General features: G+C 42.5%; 2 protein-coding genes across 2 annotated transcripts; one reads left to right on the forward strand and one right to left on the reverse strand.

The window, feature by feature from the left end:
• Nucleotides 1–10,133: 10,133 nt before the first annotated feature.
• fbxo45 (F-box protein 45) lies at nucleotides 10,134–13,332 on the reverse strand. Its single transcript, XM_075452037.1, has 3 exons — nucleotides 12,816–13,332; nucleotides 11,789–12,145; nucleotides 10,134–11,205 (listed from the first exon to the last, which is right to left on the reverse strand). The coding sequence occupies exons 1-3, from the start codon at nucleotides 13,140–13,142 to the stop codon at nucleotides 11,020–11,022; spliced, it is 870 nt and encodes a 289-aa protein (XP_075308152.1). The 5' UTR covers nucleotides 13,143–13,332; the 3' UTR covers nucleotides 10,134–11,019.
• Nucleotides 13,333–13,814: 482 nt separating this feature from the next.
• fam168b (family with sequence similarity 168 member B) lies at nucleotides 13,815–20,513 on the forward strand. The gene is made up of 7 exons (XM_075452038.1): nucleotides 13,815–13,985; nucleotides 16,440–16,531; nucleotides 16,642–16,725; nucleotides 18,197–18,339; nucleotides 18,456–18,654; nucleotides 18,744–18,862; nucleotides 18,948–20,513. The coding sequence occupies exons 2-6, from the start codon at nucleotides 16,462–16,464 to the stop codon at nucleotides 18,848–18,850; spliced, it is 603 nt and encodes a 200-aa protein (XP_075308153.1). The 5' UTR covers nucleotides 13,815–13,985; nucleotides 16,440–16,461; the 3' UTR covers nucleotides 18,851–18,862; nucleotides 18,948–20,513.
• Nucleotides 20,514–21,147: the final 634 nt, after the last annotated feature.

Below are 21,147 nucleotides of genomic sequence, written 5' to 3' on the forward strand. Positions count from 1 at the left end.
TTTGGAAAGCGCTCAGTGTGAAAATGCATAAAATACCTCTTGCTTGAACCGCTATGAATGTTTTAGGTCTGAGCAAGATGTATATTTCTTTTTTGCTCTTCCGGGGTCACCAGAAGATTGAAAAATGTGCTGCTGTCTACTGTTGGTAACAGACCGAATACACACAACCCCAGTTAAAAAAAAAAAAAAGAAAGAAGCAAAATATCGGCATCGGAAAGGAAACGCTGAGGTTTACCAAAATTATACAGGAGCTGCACTGAAAATCCGTGGTAATAAGTTTTATCGGGTGATAAATCCTGACCGGAGGTTTGACCTCACGATTATTGAAGCAGAGTGGGGTCGTCTTGACAGAGAGCGGAACAAAATGCAGCCAACATGCAAAGAAGAGCTTTCCAAAATGTCCTTTAGAAAGCCTGGAGAACTATTCCTGAAGACTACTTAAAGAAATAACAGGCTGTGTTGACATATAAAGGTGTTCAGACCAAATATCAAGCTGGTTAGGATTGTACGAACTCTGTTTGGCTCAATATTATGTATTTCCAGATATGTTTGCACATGGTTCAATAAGTTATTGCGCCCACGTTCTGTATAAAACGAACCTTTAAAGATGCTTTTTGATTTTTCTATGACTGCGTACTGTACATGAGCCTTCATACTTTTTCATCTTCACATTAAGACACGAAGGCATCAAATCAGCTGAGGTATGATTCCTGTTATTTTCACAGCCTGAAGAACCAGTCTGTCTCAATACGAAACATTGACTGGTTTAACTTTTTTCAATTGTTAGTACATATAAACTAGCAAAGGTCATAATAAAAGATAGGAAGACATACAGGCTATATCACTGAAATCCATTTCAGCTATAGTTAAAATTCTGGAGGTGAAAAACAGTATTGTATAAAAAGGTTTAATTGATTTATTTCATAAGTATTTGTGTATCCATTAGTGCTTGTGTAGCACATTTAATACGAAACCGAGTGTGGCACAAAGTGCTGTAAAAGAACAAACACACCCCACACCGTACTATCCCGTCCCACCCAGCTCCAACGCTACTATAAGGGGTAATGAGATAAGAAAGAGCTGAGGAAACACGATTGTATTTTATCTTAAAATAAAAAAATACTCAAGAATTTGTATGAGGAAACACTAGAGGCAGAAAAAAGTGGCAAAAAAGTGTATTGTAGGACTATGATATGGATTTCTTAAAATAATTATGAGAGAAACAATACAAATAAATGCATTTCTCAAATAGGAAAGAAACTGAAAAAAACGGGATTCAATTGAAAATAAATAGAAACAAATTTATTAAATTAATAAATAACGGTAGCTCTTGTGTTGATGTTGCCTAGCAACAGGGGGACTAGGGGATCTTTCAGGGGTGAGATAACCTCCTGATTCTAGAACCTTCATCAAAAATTCCATCTAAGTTAAATCATCATCATATTTACTTTTTTTTTTAAATTTAGAATGTACAGCTTCAGAGGACGTGATGACATCACTCCAGCTTTCTTTGATGCATCAAAGGGCAGCGTGTCATCAGGGAAGGTTTAACCCCTGGGTCACGTCTCGTGGTTAACCAGTTTCTTTACAAACCAGTTCAAATTTGTCTGTCCCAGAGCATTTTTGCAAAGAAAGTTAAGAAAAACAAATTCATTTTATGACAACACTAGAAAACATCTTAGACACTAAACATCTTAGACACAAAACAGTGAAAAGTATTTCACCGACGCCTAAAGATATATTCAGGAGACTGATTTTCAAAATAAAAAATGGCAGAAAACCAGCCTTGGATTCAAACTGAACTACCTCCAGGTGAAATTTATTTTGACGACTTTGAAGAGATTGAAATGGAGGACCTGGATTTTCATCCTGCAGAGAAGGCTATTTTCTCTTATGGCAGTAACACAGAAGAAAGGGCCGAGCAGTCACCCGTCCAGCCAGAAATTTGCCCTCCCGACTCAAGGCTTTCCTTGCAAGCATCCGAGCCCTTTACTGACTCTTTAGTGATCTGTAGACTTGTGGGGCCTGGATTATGATTCTGAGGAGGAGATTATTGTCTCTGAAGAAAGGGCTGTGTCACCCTCCCAGTGAGAAATGTTTACTCCAGACTCATCGCTTCCCTGGCCAGCATCTGAGCGCTCTTCTACCTCTGTAGAGATTCAGTTGTGGGGTCCGAGTTTTTATTCCGATGAGGAATATGCCTCCTATGGTAGTGACATGGAAGAAAGGGCTGAGCAGTCATCTTTTCAGACAGAAATTTGTACTCCCAATTCAACGGTTTCCCAGCAAACATCTGAGTCTTTAGCTAATTTAGGGACTCCCCTTACAAAACACACCCAGCCTGAGTGGAGGCAGTCCCAGTCTGCTGTGGCTGGCCATTCAGAATACCTCCAGAGCTGCAGGAAGTACCGGGACTACAAGGATACAAACTCTGTAAAGCAAATGGACTATATGAGAATCAAGAAGGAGCTCGAGTTAGAGAAACAGAGAAGACTCGGGGCAGAGGCAGACTGTGAGTGGTACTTCTATCAGTTACGAGGATTGGAAAAAATCCTGGATGAAGAACGTTACCTCAGATTCGCCTGTGAAAAAACTCTCAACGGGTGCAACGAAAGGATGGAGAGTATGCGTCAAACCCCCGAAGCACCGGACATCTCAAGTCAGAGCGAGTCCAGATTTGCAAGCATCAGCAGAGAAGAACTTGTACAGGAGTTTGAGTGTTTAGAGGAGAGGAATGATAAGCTCTGTAGAAGAATAAAGAAAATTAAAATCAAGAAGAAGGAGACCAACGACGCTCTGCTGAATGAGATCGAGAGTTTGAAAAGTCAGCTTGAGAAAAAGACCTTGTTATGTGAGGAGGTTGCCTCTTTTTCAAAAAGACGCACGTACGAGTCGGGAGACGCCGGTGTACGAAAGGATGGTTTACAACAAAAACAGGACCACCCACCTGAAGATCTCAAAACAATGGACAAGCCCTCCATGTGGAGGCGCTTTAAAAAATATATCACCCCTGCACATCGTCGCCAGTACAAGTACGAGATGAAAAGACAGGTGTGAGAAAACGTGCAGGTTTTCTCCAGCTTTCCCACTTTTTTTTTATTTATTTATTTATTTTTCATTTATACGTATATTTTTCAAATTTTTTTTTTTACATTTCTAGACTTAATTTATTTTTCTTTCAAAAATATTTTTATTGAATTTTCCATATCAACAGCAATGTGAGGGCACATCCAGCATAAAGAGTAGAAGTAATAATAAATAAATAAAATAAAGTAAAAACAAAACAAACACCTTGGGTATACAGACAGTAAAATAAAAATGAAACAAACCCCTTGGGTACTCAGGTGGTAAAATAAAATAAACAACACAAACCCCTTGGGTATATAGAAAGTAAAATGAAATAAAAACGAAACAAACACTTTGGGTATATAGATTGTAATAATGCCAAGGTCATACAGAGTAATTTTTTTTCTTTTTTTAAAAAAAGGACCCAAACAAAGCAATTTAAATTTAAAAGTCATGAGAGAAACAAAAAAAAGAACAAAAAAGTTGGAAAAGAAAAACAAAAAATAGAACACTGACTAAAGACAAAACAAACAAAAAAACAAACATACAAAAGAAAAAAAAATGTGATACACAAACATACGGGAAAGCACAAAGAGGAGGGGAAGGGATTTTTTGGGGGGTGGGGGTCCAGTTGCATATTTCAATGAGCGTCCTCAGTCAGGGTATATTTATAGTTTGTCAGCTGGTTAATCACTTTATTTGAAGTCCATCTAATTGCTTCACGAATTTAATAAAGTTATTCCATGTCTTATGAAAGTTCTGGAGAGCACCATTAACAGTATACCTGATCTTTTCTAATTTGAGATTACACATGATACTCTTGATGAGATGTGTGTGTGTGGGTGGAGCAGAATTCTTCCAGTTAAGCAATATCAACCGCTGCGCTAGTAAGGAAGAAAATGCTAAAACCTTGCGCTGACAGGAGGTCATGGACATGTTTTCAGAGGTTACACCAAAAATGGCCAAAAGAGGGCAGGGAGTAACAGGTCTTTTAAATATGTTAGAGAATAAATCAAAGAAAGAGGAACATGAATCGATCTAATTCAGGACAACCACAGAACATATGGTATAAAGTTGCGGGAAGCATTTTACATCTGTCACACAGAGAATCAATGTCTGGGTAAATTTTTGCCAGGGCAGTCTTACAATAATGTAGGCGGTGTAACACCTTGAATTGGATAAGACTGTGACATGCGCATATGGATGAGGAGTGAACACGATCCAAGGCTGCATCCCAAATGTCCTCCACGATGTCAAAGCTAAGCTCCCCTTCCCAGTGCTGTTTTATTATATTTAAAGAGGGCATATTAATTGAAATTATGTATTCATAAACTTTAGCCAGCCTCCCCCTTCGAGCATGTTAAAGCATGTTGTTAATATGATCAAGATGAGTTTTAGGTGGGAGAGAGGGAAAATCTGGGAACTTCTTCCTAATAAAATCCCTCACCTGCAAGTACTGGAAGAAAGGAGACCGTGGCAGATCATATTTTTCTTTGAGTTGTGTGAAACTGGCGAAGACGCCATATATGTACAAGTGCTCCAGTTTTTGGATGCCCTTGGCATGCCAAATTATAAAGACTGAGGAATGACTAGAGGGGGGGAATAAGGGTTGCAAAAAAGCGGGGAGAAGAGAGAGATGCTCTGCAGACCAAAGGAAAGTTTAAATTGTTTCAAAATGCTTAAAGAATGCCATACAACAACATTATGTTTGGGGATTGAAACTGGGAGTGGAAGTGATGCCCCAAAGAGCGCAGAGAGGGAGTAAGGGTGGCAAAGGGAGGCCTCGATATTAACCCATGCAGGACAGTTTGCACTGTCAGGAGATAAAAGCCAGAAAGACATGTTGGTCAAGTTCTATGCCCAGTAGTATAATTGGAAATTAGGGGCAGAAAGGCCCCCAAGTTTCTTAGGTCTCTCAAGGAACTCTTTACGTATGCATGCATGTTTATCCCCCCAGATGAAGTTAGAAATTAGACGTTGTAAGGATTTAAAGAATGAGTGAGTAATTGGGAGACACTGAGACACTTGGGAGAATTGGGAGACACTGAAATAAATAAAGAAATTTAGGAAGAATGTTCATCTTCACTGAATTAAGTTTGCCAACCAAAGAAAGAGGAAGAACTGCCCAACGTGTAAAGTCTGCCTTGCAGCGTTCAAGAAGAGAAACAAAGTTAGCTTGAAATAGTTTTGAGTATGTCCGAGTGACAGTCACACCAAGATATTTGAAGGAGTCCTTCACAATCCTAAATGGTCTGTCAATTTGCAGAGGGGGGGAAGATGTTCTGGGAAAATATTCACTCTTATGCAATTTAAGTTTGTACCCTGAGATGGCCCCAAAAGAAGCGAGCAGAGATAAGACGTGTGGGAGAGTGGTATCAGGATTGGAGATAAAGAGGAGGAGGTCATTCGCGTAAAGGGAAACCTTATGTGTTTGACCGCCCCGAATAATTCCCTCTATCCTATCATCCTGTCTCAAAGCTATGGCAAGAGGCTCAATAGCGATTGAAAACAAGAGGGGACTTAAGGGGCACCCTTGTCTGGTGCCTCTTGGAAATGATCGGACACTTGATAGTTAGTAAGAATAGAAGCCATGGGTGATGCATATAAAAGCCTGATCCAAGAAATTTAATTTTGACCGAAGCCGAACCTCTCTAAAGCAAAGAAAAGGTAATCCCACTCAACGCAGTCAAAAGCCTTTTCCGCGTCGAGTGAAACCACAGCCTCTGTACCCATATGTTGAGAGGGAGTATGCAAGATATTGAGCAGTCGACGTACATTACAGAAAGACTGTCTCCCGCGCGGACAAAGCCAGTTTGATCCTTGGAAATGATGGAGGGAAGAATCATCTCCAGTCGAAGACCTAGGGCTTTAGCCAGAAGCTTAAAGTCCTGATTAAGGAGGCTTATAGGACGGAGAAGAAGAAGCAGAAGAAGAGCAGCACTGGGGATCCTTGTCCTTTTTCAAGAGGAGTGAAATAGTGGCATGATACAAAGTCGGCGGAAGAGTTTTTGATTGAAAAGATTCAGTATACGTCGCATGCAAAAGGGGCACTAGTTTGTCTGAAATTTTTTTATAAAAGTCGGCTGGAAAGCCATCCGGCCCTGCCGCTTTCCCGCTTTGCATTGAAGCAATAGATTTTTTTATAAATTCAGGGGTGATAGTTTCTTCAGGAAACGAAACATCCTCAGGGCTTATTTTGGGAATATCCAGATTACTGAAAAAATTGATAAATTGTTCTGGGTCAAGCTGAGATTCAGATGTATAAAGACCTGAATAAAATTTCTTGAACTCATTGTTGATGAGTTTGTGATCAGAGGTGACAGAGCCAGAGCCAGTCTTTATAGAAGAAATGGTGCGAGACAGCTTTTTGGCGAAGCTGATGGGCTAAAAGTCAAGTAGGTCTATCCCCGTCTTCGTACAATTTTTGGCGAGATTTAAGTAATGATTCTTCTGCACGCTGAGTTGTTAGGAGGTCAAACTCTGTTTGTAGAGTGATCCTATCTTTAAGGAGCTCGGGAGTAGGGTTTACCGCACATTGCTGATCTAGACGGAGAATGGAGGAAGTGAGGTCAGAGATTCTGCTTTTGCGACGTTTATTTACATGAGCTGTGTAAGAAATAATCTGTCCCCGCAGAAAAGCCTTCAAAGCTTCCCAGCAAATAGATGAAGAGGTATCAGCCACAGGATTGGTCAAAAGAAATGTGTCAATTTGGTTAGAGACGTACGTGACAAACTCAGGATTGGAGAGGAGAAGAGGATTAAAGCGCCATGACCTAATCGGGGGTCTTTCCTGTAAAGCGAGCTCAAGTTTGAGTGGTGAGTGGTCTGAAACAACAATACCTTGGTAATCACAGGCTGAAACAGAACCCAGTAAAAAATCCGTGAAAACGAATTTTGCACAGAAGAAAAGAAAGAGTAGGATCTGGAGTTAGGGAATTTAAAACGCCAAGGGTCCGCATAGTTGTAGGTCTCCAAGAATGATTGAACTACCTTAGATGATTTACAGGCAATATATGGTTTATTGGAGAGGGGTGGACGGAGACATAACAACAAGAAACATACCAAAAGGAAAAAGAAAAAAAAAAGAAATGCAGAATGCACACTTCACCCCAGGAACTGGGTGAACACTTTGTAACTGTATGTATATACATACTTACTGTGATGCCTATTCAGCAGCATCCTGGCTAAATAGAAAACAAACAAGAGAATAGCAAACTTTTGTATATTTCAATATTTAAATGAGCGTTTTAGAAAGCTGGCTTGATCTTCAAACCAGAGGCAAACAAAGTCAAGGTCGTTCAGATGAGGGTAAGAAAGAAAACAAACTAAATAAAAGCAACAATAGTAATAACAATAACATTTTGAGTGGCAGAAAAAGGGGATATTTATAATTCTATAATAGTGAGGATAATGCTGATGAAAGCGATGATGACAAAATAAACTTTCATGGCGGGGAAATTAATTCTACAAAGGGAATTGGAATTTAATAAGCCAATCCAGAAGGAACTGAGATACTGCCTGTTATTAAATGAAGTGAAATAAACAAAAATAAGTAACCAAAAGACAAAAAAAAAACATTGGGTGGGCATTAGACAACTACACCCAGCATGAGATAATAAAATAAAAGTGCATTTAACTTATATTATAACTGCCAATCTCAGTTGAGCTTTACTCTCTCTTTTTCCTTCTCTCCCACTCCATTTTACCACTTTCCTCCTCTCCAAGAAACAAAGAGAAAAAAAAAAAAAAGTTGGAGGGGGAAACTTAAAACCTAGTTCAAGCTCATTGGAGTAGAAGAGAGCAACGTTATCTTACCAGTATCAAAACGAAACTGCAAGTTTACATGTGCACAGAACAGCATATGAAGGCAGGCGGCAGATAGGAGGAGGAACAGTAGGAAAATGTTGAACGTGCCGCCACAGTACAGTCCAAGGTACACTAACACTTTTCTTTTTAAACAGTTGAAGCCCGAGAGGGTCACTTTTAAAAAACAATAACACGGCTGACCCAAGTCGTTAAGGGGAAATAACCCAGCGACAGCTATTTGTGCAGACCGAGTGTGATGGAAGTCCGACGGGAAGCTTATATATATGTTTTAAGCACACATACCGACAGTCATATGTCGGTATACATATATGTATTTATATACATTTTTTAGATATTTTTATTTTTATATTAAAAAAAAAACTATTTATACAAATTAATTATATACTGTATATATAAAAAAAAAGAAAAAAAAAAAAAACTCCCTTCCTGGATAGTGGCCTTGTCGGGGCGGAAGGGCTTGCGTGGTCTATATCAGTATCACTGCGCGCCTGCCGACAGCCACGCCTGTTTCACGGTGTTTACTGCTTGGAAGCAGGAAAGGGAAAGAAAATAGCGCCAAGCGATTGTGAGTCTGACTTTTTCCTGGATGAACGATTTTGTGATGCAAATGTATTACTCTTTTGAACGCATATTGTTTTGAGAAGTAAAACGGTTTATTTTTGTGACCCCAGCCAACTAGCCGGACTACTTTCGTCAACACCAAAACGAGGCCAGAACTCGGCTCACAGGACGCAGCAGGGGGTAAGTCAATGTTTATGCATGATATTGCTAGTATGGGATGTCATACAGCTTCATGTCAAAAGAGGCGAACTATCCCTTTAAAGTTGCAGGGAGGAAAACTCATGACTGTTGTTTGTGCATATGCACCAAACAGTAGTTCAGAGTATTCGGCCTTCTTGGAGCGAGTGGGTGTGATTATGGAAAGGACCCCACAGTTGGACTCCATACTCCTACTGGGCAATTTCAACTCTCAGGTTGGCGATGCCTGGGTAACCTGGAAGAGGGTCATTGGGAGAAATGGCCTGTCTGATCTAAACCCGAGCGGTGACAGTGGCGCGCGTCGATGACTTCATCCCAGTAGACACGTGTAGAAAGCCCCCGATGGCCCCTAACAACAACACGGCAGCTCTGAACTAACAGTGCAATAGTATGCGTTCATTCATTCATTCGTTTTAAAGTATTGGTGAAATAAGCACAGATAATGCCTTATTTAGAGGCTGTATTGTCTATGCCCCGTTCACTCCCGTTATATCAATATACGCGGATCTCGAGTGATCAAACTGAGAAACATCTAACTCAACTGTTATCAGTGAGTAGATTAACGTATTTTATGCCAGAGAGAAGGTCTCTCTTCCCCTTTATGCCAGTAAACTGAGTTGGGCTTTCTGTTTCAGACATCCACATTTCTATTCTTTAAAACCTCGACCGGACATTTTAGATGCCTGCAGGGATTATTTTTAACAGTCAAATCCTAATTTTGAGACATGTGAAATCACTTTTTGGATATCTGTGATGTTTTCGGATTTTGGATACTTTGGATACAACCGGACAAAAAGAAAGAAAAAAAAACAAAAAAAAAAGAACGGGACATTTTCCAAGTAAGTTTGATGGCAGATACCGGGAGTGCTGTTGAAGAAGACTTCTGGATTTTAATGTCAAAGACTATAGAAAATCCACATCATTTATTGTGGAAATAATGACGTTTTGGGTCCCTGAAATCTTTGGGAGTAGGTCACAGTGGAGATCTGAAATATTCATCTTAACCGTAATTAACTCAATAATTCATCATCTGCAGCGCACGAAAAGCCGAGATGCTAAATCTTTCAAAAATAGTGTTTATGAATTTTAGATATCCTAAGTTTGAGGGAGCACGGGTGTAGCATGGTGTGAGATCACTTGAATTATAATTCCTACTGTTGAGGTTACCGTCACAGTTCTGATCAATTTAACCGAACGGAAGAAACACTGTCAGGAAAAATAAAAAGGAGTCACACACAGACATGTCGGGTTTGGGTTTGATCGACTGTTAAAACAGCTTTCCTGAAGCACTGTGCACACACACGGTGAAAAAGGTAATCATGAGAAAGTGAATAAAATCCACAAAAGCAGCAGTAAATCTGCCTTTGCAGGTAAAGAAACAACAAAACAAAACAAAACAACTAAGAATAACCATCCACCTCATGATGAACGATCAGAATTGACAAAGCGTGGCAATAAAAACTAAAAATCAACACATCAACTTTATTCGAATAGTGGCACCATTTCGATTTTATTTTCAGGCCTTAAAAGCATACAGTATCTATAGTACCAAAGTTAAAAGCACATAATAAATAATGGGTAATACTACAGTAGCACATTAAAAAGGACACGCGTTACTTTGAAACAACTTTATTTGCACTATTGACTCGGTGAGTGCTCGAGAAGGGGAAATGTTCCAGTCCGCTATCCATGCACACGTGAGACAGCTGGTCCCGCGTGTCCTTTATGTTTAACTCGATCCCAAAAAAAACAAACAAAAAAAACACATTACAACAGCTCACAACGGTTTGGCCTAAATTCATCATAATCAAGTCATTGGTTATAGTTAAACTGCGTTACTCCACAGTGAGTTGTTTCCATTAACTTGTACAGCAAACAGATATCGATAACAACTACTGTTTCATTTAAAATATTAAAGTATTTGCCACAGTTTAAAGTAGTTTTGGCCTCACTCAAGCGGACATAAAACCTCTAGTAAATGCTCAGCTCTGCTGTTGTCGTCTGCTTGAAATAAAATGCCAGGTTCTCCTGTCCTGCGAGCAAACCCGGAGCAGCAGCTGAGCTGTAAAAAGTGGACACCTTCCAGGGCGACATGGAAACACGGTCACGACAGACCACACGCACGCCTTCTTTGAGGTTTCGACTGTCCTCTGAGTCAGTGACGACCTGTTGTGGAAACACCAGCAGTTCTCTTTGTGTGTCTAAATAAAGTCATTGTGTTTGGAAGAAGCGCGACCGCTGGGCCACCAAAGTCTTAAAGTGGCGTGGCAGACGGAGTCAGCGGTCCGCTGACGGGAAAAAAAAAAAAACGCGGCGCACTCGCCTGGAGCTCCTTGTGTTGTAAAGGTGGCGGAGGTTCGTCTGCTTTTAGCCGTCCAGAGGTCTTCCCAGATACACCATGGTGACCTCGGTGTTGCCGTATACTGCAGAGACAGCAGGGAACAGGCAAGTTTTGGGCAGTCCACGAAACGCTACTCCGAGAAATTCAAAACCCCTCTCGAAGGCAAGAGTCTTGTCATCCATGTCTAAAATCACTCGTATTCTCTCCCCGATCTGTGGAAAAGCAGGTTCATGATCAAGGTTGGGTAACAGGAATATGAAAAAAATGCAGGTTGAGGACCCGACTAACTAAAGCCTCGTTTCCACTGTCAGTATGGTACGGGTCGGGTCGCTTTGGGGTCAGCTTTGCGTTCCCACTGTAAAAAGCGGACCCTCAGGGGTGGGCGGAGTGCGTGCCGAAGCCTCACTACGTCGATCGCTCCGAAGCTTCTTCAGCTTAATACGACACTAGCTCGCAGTCCGGTTGAAACCGCTCTCTGCCATTTTTGCGGCAATCAGCTGGAAAACTTTTTCGTTTCGCACAGCGCCATCGAGCTCCCGCTGCACAGCCTCCTCACCAACAACGGAGAGCAGAGCCTGCACCTCCTCAGCACTCCAGGCTCCTCCCCAAGGGAACCGGTCCTGTGTGCTAGGTACCCCAAGCAGAAGGGTTACAAAAATGGTAACGGGTACCATGGGACCGGTACGCTTTCGTGGTAGTGGAAACACTGAAATAAGCGAACCGTTCTGAACCGACCCGTACCGGACTGCATAGTGGAAACGGGGCTATACTTGCAGAAGAGGCTCCGGCTCCTACCTGATATTTGGGTGCGTTGTTGCACTGTGGGAAATTTCCGTTGACCTCCCCGTTGTGAAGCAGGTTATTGTCGACCAGGTTCCAGCCCCAGCTCTGGTCATCGCTGCCCAGGAGGGCCACGTATCCCTGGCACTGCATCGCTGCCCGCTTTGTGGCAATACCAATCACCGCCACGGTGCCAAGAGGACCTTCCCACCAGATCTCCCAGGCGTGCCGCCCTTCTAAAAAGCCAATTTTGCCACGTGCGCCGTCCGTGCTCTGGGCGATGGGGTTGCGATGCAGGGTGAAGCCGTTCTTCTTCACGTAAACATTGCGGGAGCAGTCGTGGGAGCTCAGAGCGTGTTGGTAGGCCTTGAGCTGCACAGGACAGGAAATTGACCATTTAATTTTCAGCTGCTGAGGTGACCAAAATCTCATGCACAGCTGCTGTATATCTAGTTGAATTCTAAGTGTTTTTTCACGTCTTCTATCAAAATACTGAATCTTGCGTTAAATATTGATGGATGGGGCTGGAATTTCCATCATAGAGGACAAAGTGTTTGGCACCAATGAGAGCTGTGGAGTATTGAGCCTTTATATGGCCATTAAGTATAGATCTGTCAAGCAAAATAGCATGGTTGCTAACACAAGTTGGCATGAATAAATCTACATGCTCATATTTGAACTGGTTGCAAAATATACTGAGCAGTATTTCACTGATAATTTAAGTGTTCCTTACTTCAATTCAGTATAATACTGTGCTTGCACAGTTGGAGGACCCATGTCTAAATGTGTTTGTGACATCCAGCCTTCTTAATCCAATCCAAATGCCACTTAAAATCTACTGATTAATTTTGTGAATACAGAGTAGAGTTAGTTTAGTTTGCCTGTTATTAAAGACAAGCTGATAAGCACCTGCCTACAGATTCATAATCAGTCACAACCAGAGTCACATCATACTTCTTGCATGACCCTAATGATTTTTTTTTAATGCAGCCCGACATATTGCCCTCAACCCTGGAGAACCAGGGTATGTTGGTAAACCTACTTTCCCCTTGTATGTGGGCAGGTTGCACAGGATGTCAGACCGCAGTGCTTCATCGCTCAGAGTCCGGGCAGACAGGCTGCGCCACACCTCGCTGTTTTCGTCCGCCAGGATATTATTCCAGTGCCAGCAGACCAACGAACACCGCATCAAGTCAAAAAGCTCTAGATAGGAGAAGATATGCTCCAGGACGCGAGCTGGCAATCTCCCGGCCACCCCTGCGACTCCTCCGGCTGCGGCAGCGTAGGAAGAGCCGGCGGAGCTGCAACTGGCTGCCGCTGCTGCACCCAAACAGGAGGAGCCTCCTCCCCCACCGGCCGCCCCAGACATTGTGCCCCTGCTTCTTCGCCGACGACACCAGCCCACTAAATAGTTTCACCTTACACCGTTGAACGACTTCTAAAATAATTCAAATATGTCATTTTCCCTGTAAAGTCATACATTGGTCGCCTTTAGACCATAGCAGTATAGACCCTACTGTTCCCAGTTCAATGGCTGAATGGAAACGATGCGTCAAGGTCCTTAAAGTGCCAATGCATACATTCCGGTGCTGTCCAAGAAACATTGAAAATTATTTTTCAAAAGTACTAATTTATCAAAATTTTACACAAAAATGACTAAATTGAATTTAGACAAGCTTATAATAAACTAAATCCGAAATTTCAGTTGAAATTATTTTATGGCCTGTAAGGACCGCACAGCAGCCATAATTATGAGCTCACAGAGGATAGCTACAATGTTGCAATATTACGAAATTAAACGGTACGTCGATGCACAGCATCAATTATCTTATTTGGCCAATATGCCTGAATAATCTGTATTTATTAAATGTCCCATTGTGAACTAGACATATTTTTTTCGATACGAACTGTTTCTTCCGTTTAGTTGCCCTCGTAATATTTTTCAAGATTATTTTTATAATGAAAAAAAATGTAAAATAGAAAACCCATCGCGGTGAGGTGTTACGACTAAAAACATATAACGCAAACGGAAAACCCGTCAACAGAAAAAGCGAAGTGTTGTTATGAAGACCACGTGACAGTACACGGAAGTGACGCGGGGTGCTCAAAAGAGTTAAGCAAAGCATCTGGGAACAAAACACGAGCTAGCTCAATTTCATTTAACACCAGAGGATCAGAGGAGGAAGAAAACGCACGGTCAAATCAGTAAACAGTAAGTTGTCGTGGGTTATTACGAAATCAGTGACACTCGTGAGTTAGCTGTAGTGTTGGGACAGGCGTCACTGCAGAGCACAGCTGTCTGGCTGCCTGCCTCCTAAGCCGCGCGGCCTGTTGACAAGCTTTTCCCCATCTGTCTGCTGTCCGGGGCCAGTTCAGTGGTTTTTGCGCGGTCATATAGGTGATTTGCAGGTCAGAGTGTTTAACAGAGCCCAACTGCGAAGAGCAAACACGCTCAGCCGACCCCAGGAGCTGCAGTCTCTGAGCCTCGCGAGCTAAGCTAGCTAGTGATAACAAAGCCGCGCTATGTTCACCTTTGGAAATTCTTCTACTTAAAGGTTGCCATCTTTATTCGATACAGGCAGCATACCCAACGTCATTTCCAAGAGCGTAGACTCACCTTGATGTTGTTGAGACTTACGGGAAACAAGATTTTAAGTAAACCAGAGAGCAGCAATTTATAATAAAAAAAAAAAAAAAAAAGGAAAAAAAAAGTAAATCATTAACCGAATGAAATGCCTCACTTTTCGCTCCTTGTGTGTCTTTTGGAAGAATAGAATGACAAGTTGTTTAAATGCAGTCGAATTATTGAGCTGAACTGTCTGGGTTGTTTGTTTTCTCTTAAAAGGGACATTTCATGTCAACAATGTATGTAAAATGATAAACTGATGTCTCCACAATGAGTCAGACAAATTATTAATTTGGGGCTTTTACCTTGAACGTCGTACAGTACCACACTGGCGTTGCACGCATGTCCTGGCTAAAGTAATCGCACCCTTTTATGATTTAAAATGTACTTCTCTGACTTGTCAAGGTCTCCTTTTAATGAACTGCTTTGTAATGTGATGTAATTGTGTTTTTAACCATCGTCGCTAGAGGGCAGCAGAGAGGCTAAACTGAACTGAACTGAAGCCGAGCATTTCTTTTCAATTAACTTGGATCATGTGGAGCGGAAGTCTCATGGAAATGGAAATAAAAGTAGTTGTGTGACTGTTGAAAATTGGATTTAAAGTTAAAACGTGTTGTTTACAGATTTATCTCAAGATGCACTTTTGATTTCTGTTTGCATCCACTGTCAGTGTGTACAGCGGGGTGAGTTCTCTGGTTTCTCGTCACTGTCCAGAGACATGAATGTTTTGTCACCTGTAAACATGGATGCCGCTTTCAGTGTGCACAGTTGTTTGTCTCTCTGCCGGCCCTATGATGGACTGGCAGTCTGTCCGGGGAGTACCGTGCTTTCTGCCCACCGTCGGCGAGGAAAGGTGCCAGCTCCCTAGAATCCCCCTACAGGATGAAGCATGTATAAATGATGGATAGATACGGTGACCATGATCTAGCAAGGTCATCTCTTCTGAGCCGCTGCCAGTGTTCACGGAGAACAAAAAATGTATCATTTGCATCTCTTCACCCCTCCCAATACAATCACTTAAATGTAAAGTGGTGCAATGATTTATCTGATCTCCAGACTTAGCGGATGGGGTTGTTTTTTTTTTTTGTGTGTGTGTGAAGGGGGGGGGGTACTGCTACATTACCGGGAGTCTCAGAATGCAGTCCTTGGTGATGAAGCACAGAGCAGCTTTATAAAAAAAAAAAAGAAAAAGAAAAAGGCAAACAAACCAGGTTACGCTGTTAATAGAGCTGATATTAGAAGGTCTTTTGGCAGTCGGCACCCAGAGGCAGACCGGTTATGTGTCAGTGTCGACAACCAGCAGCCACACTGTACACCTAAAGCCATGCAGGGAAGCGTGAAAAAGATGGCAAAAAGACAGTGATTCTTATGTTTACATTGGCTTTATTTTTTTTTATGGCAGACAGTACGAACCCAGGAACTGTCCAGTTGTCTTGACAATTTGTTTTAATTTGCTCGTGTGCATGTAGTCCTGGTGTTCAGGCCACGCTTTTAAACCCTTTTGCTACTTTTTTGGGTCGGGACTGCAGCCATGCCCTAGTGATGAGTGCAGAATGGGGTTTTGCATCAATGTCCCTGGAAAAGGTGTCATCTCAAAAGGTCTCAGTTTACCTTTTTTGCATCGATGCTGCCGTCGCAGAAGTGTGCGTTACCTTTGTCAAGGGCACTGATGCAACCCAATGCCGCCGCTGAGCCCAGCTTCAGGGCCGGTTGCTGATAAGAGTCTGAGGGGTTCCTTTAATCTGTGATCCGTGGCGCGCAGCTTCCATTTCTCTCTTTTTCTCTCTCTCTCTCTCTCTCTCGCTCAAAAAAAAAAAGACCCGGAACACCGATTGGTCTGACCACAGCACGCTTTACCACTCTGAGAAGTTTTTCGCCGCTTCTGGACAAGTTTTGCGTTTTCCAAACCGTCTCAACTCTTCCAGATTTGGGTTTGGGAACGTCAGCCTGGCTGGCGTAGAAGAGCAGTCTCCAGGAGAGCTGCGGTATTTGTTCTCTTTCCAGAACTCGCTTAAATGCATATTTTCTCTCCCTTTTCAGCACTTGTGAGCAGACGATCAACATGAATCCTTTATACAGCCCTGCACAAACAGGGGTCCCCTTCACCAACACTAAGGGTCTAGGCTATCCAGGTAATTCCGAGCGTGCATTCCCGTTCACAAGAAAACGGCGTTAAATCTATTTTAAGTTCCCAAATCAATGCATTTATTTCTTTTTTTCTTTTTGTGTTTGGTCCCAACAGCTGGATTCCCTGTGGGCTACGCAGCTGCCGCCCCAGCCTACTCTCCCAGCATGTATGCAGGAGCAAACCCAGCCTTCGCCAGCGGTAAGGTTGAAATCTGCTGCGGCTTACAAGCAGGACGTTTGAGATTTGTGTCTTAACAGACGCTTTTCCATAGGGTTGTGGTTAAGTTATTGGAAAAAAAAAAAAAAAAAAAAATCCTTTTTATTATCCAGCTGTCACTGAGAATCTTAGAAACTAAAAATAGACTCAACATTTGCATGTGTATGCCAGAGAGTACGAGAGCATATTCTGTGAAATTTCTCTCATTGGACGGATTGCGAGAGAACAACATCAAGCGCAGGACTGCACGAATCGGCACAAGTCTCCCACAATGCAATGCAGTAGTGACGCGGAGGAAAACAAAAAACGTGGTTGTATGAGCTGTGATGTCAGTAGCCCTTCAGTTAAGTGAAAGCGGCACAGTGAAACGTCAGTGTGTGCAGGTGCATTGTGGATGGGTTGCCGTGGTAATTTGTCTATTAGGAAGTGACCCGGTGATCACAATGTCTCACCGAGAAACTGCTGCGCAAAATAAGTCTTGAGCCAACCCTCATTTCTTTATATTGCCTGGGAAATGGGTGCAAACTTAACTAGAAATGTTCGGTAGGATCATCTTTATTCTCCAACACAGCCTGAACCCTCTTAGACCAACTCTCCTGCCATTTCTCTGAGTAGTCCTCAGGAATAGTGCTCCAGCCTTCTTGAAGGACATCCCAAAGCTCTTCTTGAGATGTTGGCTGTCTTTTTTTCCGTTCTCCGTCAAGATGATCCCACACTGCTGGCCCGGGGGGGATTCATCCCTCCATAAAATGTATTGCCACTGGTTTTCAGTCCACTTCTTGTGTCGTTTGGCACAGCTCAGCCTTTTCTCCCTGTTTCCCTTCCTTAAGAACAGCTTCTTGACAGCCACCCTTCCACGGAGACCATTTCTGATGAGGCTTCAGTGAACAGTAGATGGATCTCTCGGATCCCGTGTCAGGTCTCTGCTCGAATTCCGTGTTTTGTTGTAGATGCGACTAAAGAAATTGGGATAAATTATGTCTTTGCATTTATCCTTTGAATTTAGTGCCTTTTTCATGCTTGAGTGATTCACAGGCCCTCGTAAAGTGGCCTACCAAACAAAAAAAAAATAAGCATCCCTTATGAGGAGATGAATTTCTCTGATTGGTCCGTTACACAGACCAGACTGAAAGTGAGTGGAAAAAGAAGCCAGTGTAATGAGGAAAACTTTCAAAGACCTTCAGAAAAGCTGAAGGATGATTGCTCAAGACCACTTTAAAAGATTACAAAAAAGTCTGGAGTCTTGGATGCAAAACATAAAGGACTGATGGATGGATCTTTTTTGCACCGGAGATATGCAAACAACTGTTTATTCACTTACAGGTATGATTAATGGTACTACGCACACTCGGGATGTAATGCAACGTATGGAAATTTGGATGCAGCGTTTGTTTACCGAGCTGTTGTCTTGTTCCAGAATACAAAGCAGACCTTCCTTCTCCTCCCACTCTAGGCTACAGTCCTGGCACTCCTTTCAAGATGTCCTGCTCTCCCAACACGGGGACCATTCCTCCGTACTCCTCCTCACCAAACCCCTACCCTGCTGCCGTTTACCCTGTCAGGAGCACCTATCCCCAACAGAACCCCTACGCACAGGTCAGTGGGTTTGTCATGGAACGATGGCGGGATTTATCCTTTTAGTTCTGGTGTTGTCATGAGGTAGTTTACTGCTCTGATCTGGACCGTGTTGCCTTGTTTGTTTCCGATCTCAGGCACTAATACCCTCACAGCAACAAGGGGCCTACTACACGCAGCCGCTGTACGCTGCCCCGCCTCATGTCATACATCACACGACGGTGGTGCAGCCCAACGGGATGCCCGCAACTATGTATGCCCAGTCCATCCCTTCCGCCCGCCACAACGGTGTTGCCATGGGGATGGTAGCCGGCACGACCATGGCCATGTCAGCTGGTGAGCGGCTGCGACGCGTCATTTCGCTGTACCGAGCGCTAACGCACGACTTTGTGAGTTCTAAACGGGGTGTTTGCTGTGTTTCTCAGGAACTTTGCTGACGACTCAGTCACCAGCGCCCGTTGCCCAACACCCGATGCCCACATATCGGAACCCGGGCACCCCCAGCTACAGCTACGTGCCCCCACAATGGTGAAGGGACCGAAGTGTGAGTACCGCATGTGGATGATTCCAAATCAGCACAGCTGGACACGCGCTGAGGGTTTGTACTGACGCACGTTCTTCTCTTGCAGGTTAGAAGATGGTAGATATGCATTCACACTCGACTCCAGTGTTTTTTGCTCTTGGTGACGACCTGCCCCCCCGGCAGCGTCTGCGACCAGTTACTCTTCTTCCAGCATAATGTGAATCTAAAAACCTAACTCCATAGAAAGAGGCTTGTTTTTGTTGTTTTTTTTTTTTTTTTATAAGGGAGGGATGAGGAATAGGCCCATCCCCACGACCCCTCTTAATGGCATAAGGCTGCATTCCATGCTAACCCCCCCCCCGCCCTCAACGCCAGCATCTCTACGGCCTGACGCATATCTCGCATCCAACCGCTAAAGCCTCCATGCAAACTTTTTGTGGACTTGTCATGCAGGTTTTCTAGCTTCAACTATTTTAAGTGGTGAAAAGGGAGTTTTTTTTTTTCTTTTTCTTTTTATGTTTTTTTTTTTTTTTTTTTTTTTTTTTTCAGTTTGGGGGATACATATGATGTTGAATGCATGTGTATATATAGATATATGAAGTAATGCTAGCTCAATCTATCTGCTGCGACAGATGCAACGTCAACAAAAAGGCACACGTCCAAAGGAACCAAGAGAAAAAAAAAAGAAAAAAAAGTAATAACCTGCAATGCTGAATCACCAGTGACCCATGTCATTAATGTGAAAGAAGAAAAGACACGTTTGTCCATGCAAAAACGTTCCTGCGCAAGCTAGAGCAGGCCAACTGTACCATTTTCACCGCTTTGTGTTTAGGGAAGTGATGCTAGGTTTTATTTTATTTTTATTTTTGAGTGATGCGTTGTATGCATTGTGTCTTACTGTGTTTGTATTTTAGGACAAAGATGGGACTTTTGAGTTTTTGCCTCTGACGGACGGCCGCTCCAACGCTATAACAGTCGGGAGTGTGTCCCCCCCCCCAAAACCTTTTAGGAAAGGGAAGTTAATTTAATCTTTTTAGCTCCCAAAATTCTGAAGCAGCGGCTGCTCGGGTATAATTAGAAGAAAAAACAAAAACAAACTGTCCCCCTGATTTGTAGCCGGAAGTGTTTTTAGGTGCGAAGCAAACAGAGGTGGAGTTCTTTGGAAATCATTTGCACCAAATTTGATAAGAATAAATGAGCAGGCGCAGTATTGTGTATGCATGCATGCGTGCGTGTTTGTGTGTATGGAGGTGTCTTAAAATATAAACTATTAAAAAAATAAATGGTGCCATACAAGTGAGACATGCTTAGAATTTTAGGCCTGCGTGTCACCCTAGTTGGTTTGTTCTTGGGTAGCTCTGACACACTACATCATTAAATCACTGCTAACTGTGGATATGTTAGGATGACATGTTATCGTTATACTCCAATTGTGAATAGCACTACTGAGTGAAGGCACTAAGTCAAAACAGTTTAAGAATATATTACCCTTTGACATTGCTCGCTGTCTTACCTCAAGGCTAACCCACCAATATCACTGTTTCAAACATGCTTTTCTATGTTGCCTCGGTCACCTCAGTTAAATGATCTGTTTTGTAAATGTTATTTTTGTGATTTTGGTTCCTGTTTTGTACTCTAAAGACCAAAAAATAAAAAACAAGTATAAGGTTAACGGCTGTCGCTCGTTTTTCTGTCACTCGATCATTTCTGCCCGGGAGGCGAGAAGGTAGACGACAGAGGGAATTCCGTTTGCATGTGTTTTGGCTGCACACGTTTACACCGCTGAACCCAAACCGGCGGAGCCGAAACGGCTAGGGTGCCGTGCAAAATGTCCAAATTTGGATGGAAAACGTATGATGTGTTGAGAGAGAATTTACAGCTTTTTTTTTTTTTAATTTGGGTATGTGTTTATCACCGTGTAGCATCCCCTAAGTATTCAGGCCCTATACTTGGGTAAATGTACCAATATGACATTGTATAAGCCAATAATGTATTACAATTAAAATTAATCCAGGAAAAAATCCTACGGAAGACAGATTGCACAAGTACGTGCAGCAAAATTAAGTTCAAAGTACTGGTTTGGTCCATCATATACATGCGAGACTTAATTAGATTATGTGGCATCAGTGTGTTAACATTGCTGTTGTACCTGGCGGTCATCAAGCTGGTTTAAATGTATATACAGTTTAATCTTTTTAGACAACATTTAAAAAAAAAACAACCTTTTCTTAAATTCCCAGATATCTGAGATGTGACCCTGCCAACACACAGCTTTTAAATTTTTTTTGTCAGAAGCTAACCATGTG

This window comes from Odontesthes bonariensis, chromosome 20 (assembly GCF_027942865.1).
Source record: "Odontesthes bonariensis isolate fOdoBon6 chromosome 20, fOdoBon6.hap1, whole genome shotgun sequence".
In the NCBI taxonomy this organism is placed as follows: Eukaryota; Metazoa; Chordata; class Actinopteri; order Atheriniformes; family Atherinopsidae; genus Odontesthes; species Odontesthes bonariensis.

What these genes read in the sequence shown, in the direction of transcription:
- fbxo45 (XM_075452037.1), bottom strand. Translation starts at nt 13,142, where the DNA reads ATGTCTGGGGCGGCCGGTGGGGGAGGAGGCTCCTCCTGTTTGGGTGCA. An exon ending in TGCCCACATACAAGGGGAAA is followed by an intron (nt 12,146 to 12,815) that starts GTAGGTTTACCA and finishes TGTCCTGTGCAG; the next exon opens with CTCAAGGCCTACCAACACGC. An exon ending in ACAACGCACCCAAATATCAG is followed by an intron (nt 11,206 to 11,788) that starts GTAGGAGCCGGA and finishes GCTTTTCCACAG; the next exon opens with ATCGGGGAGAGAATACGAGT.
- fam168b (XM_075452038.1), top strand. Translation starts at nt 16,462, where the DNA reads ATGAATCCTTTATACAGCCCTGCACAAACAGGGGTCCCCTTCACCAAC. An exon ending in TAAGGGTCTAGGCTATCCAG is followed by an intron (nt 16,532 to 16,641) that starts GTAATTCCGAGC and finishes TGGTCCCAACAG; the next exon opens with CTGGATTCCCTGTGGGCTAC. An exon ending in GACCATGGCCATGTCAGCTG is followed by an intron (nt 18,655 to 18,743) that starts GTGAGCGGCTGC and finishes TGTGTTTCTCAG; the next exon opens with GAACTTTGCTGACGACTCAG.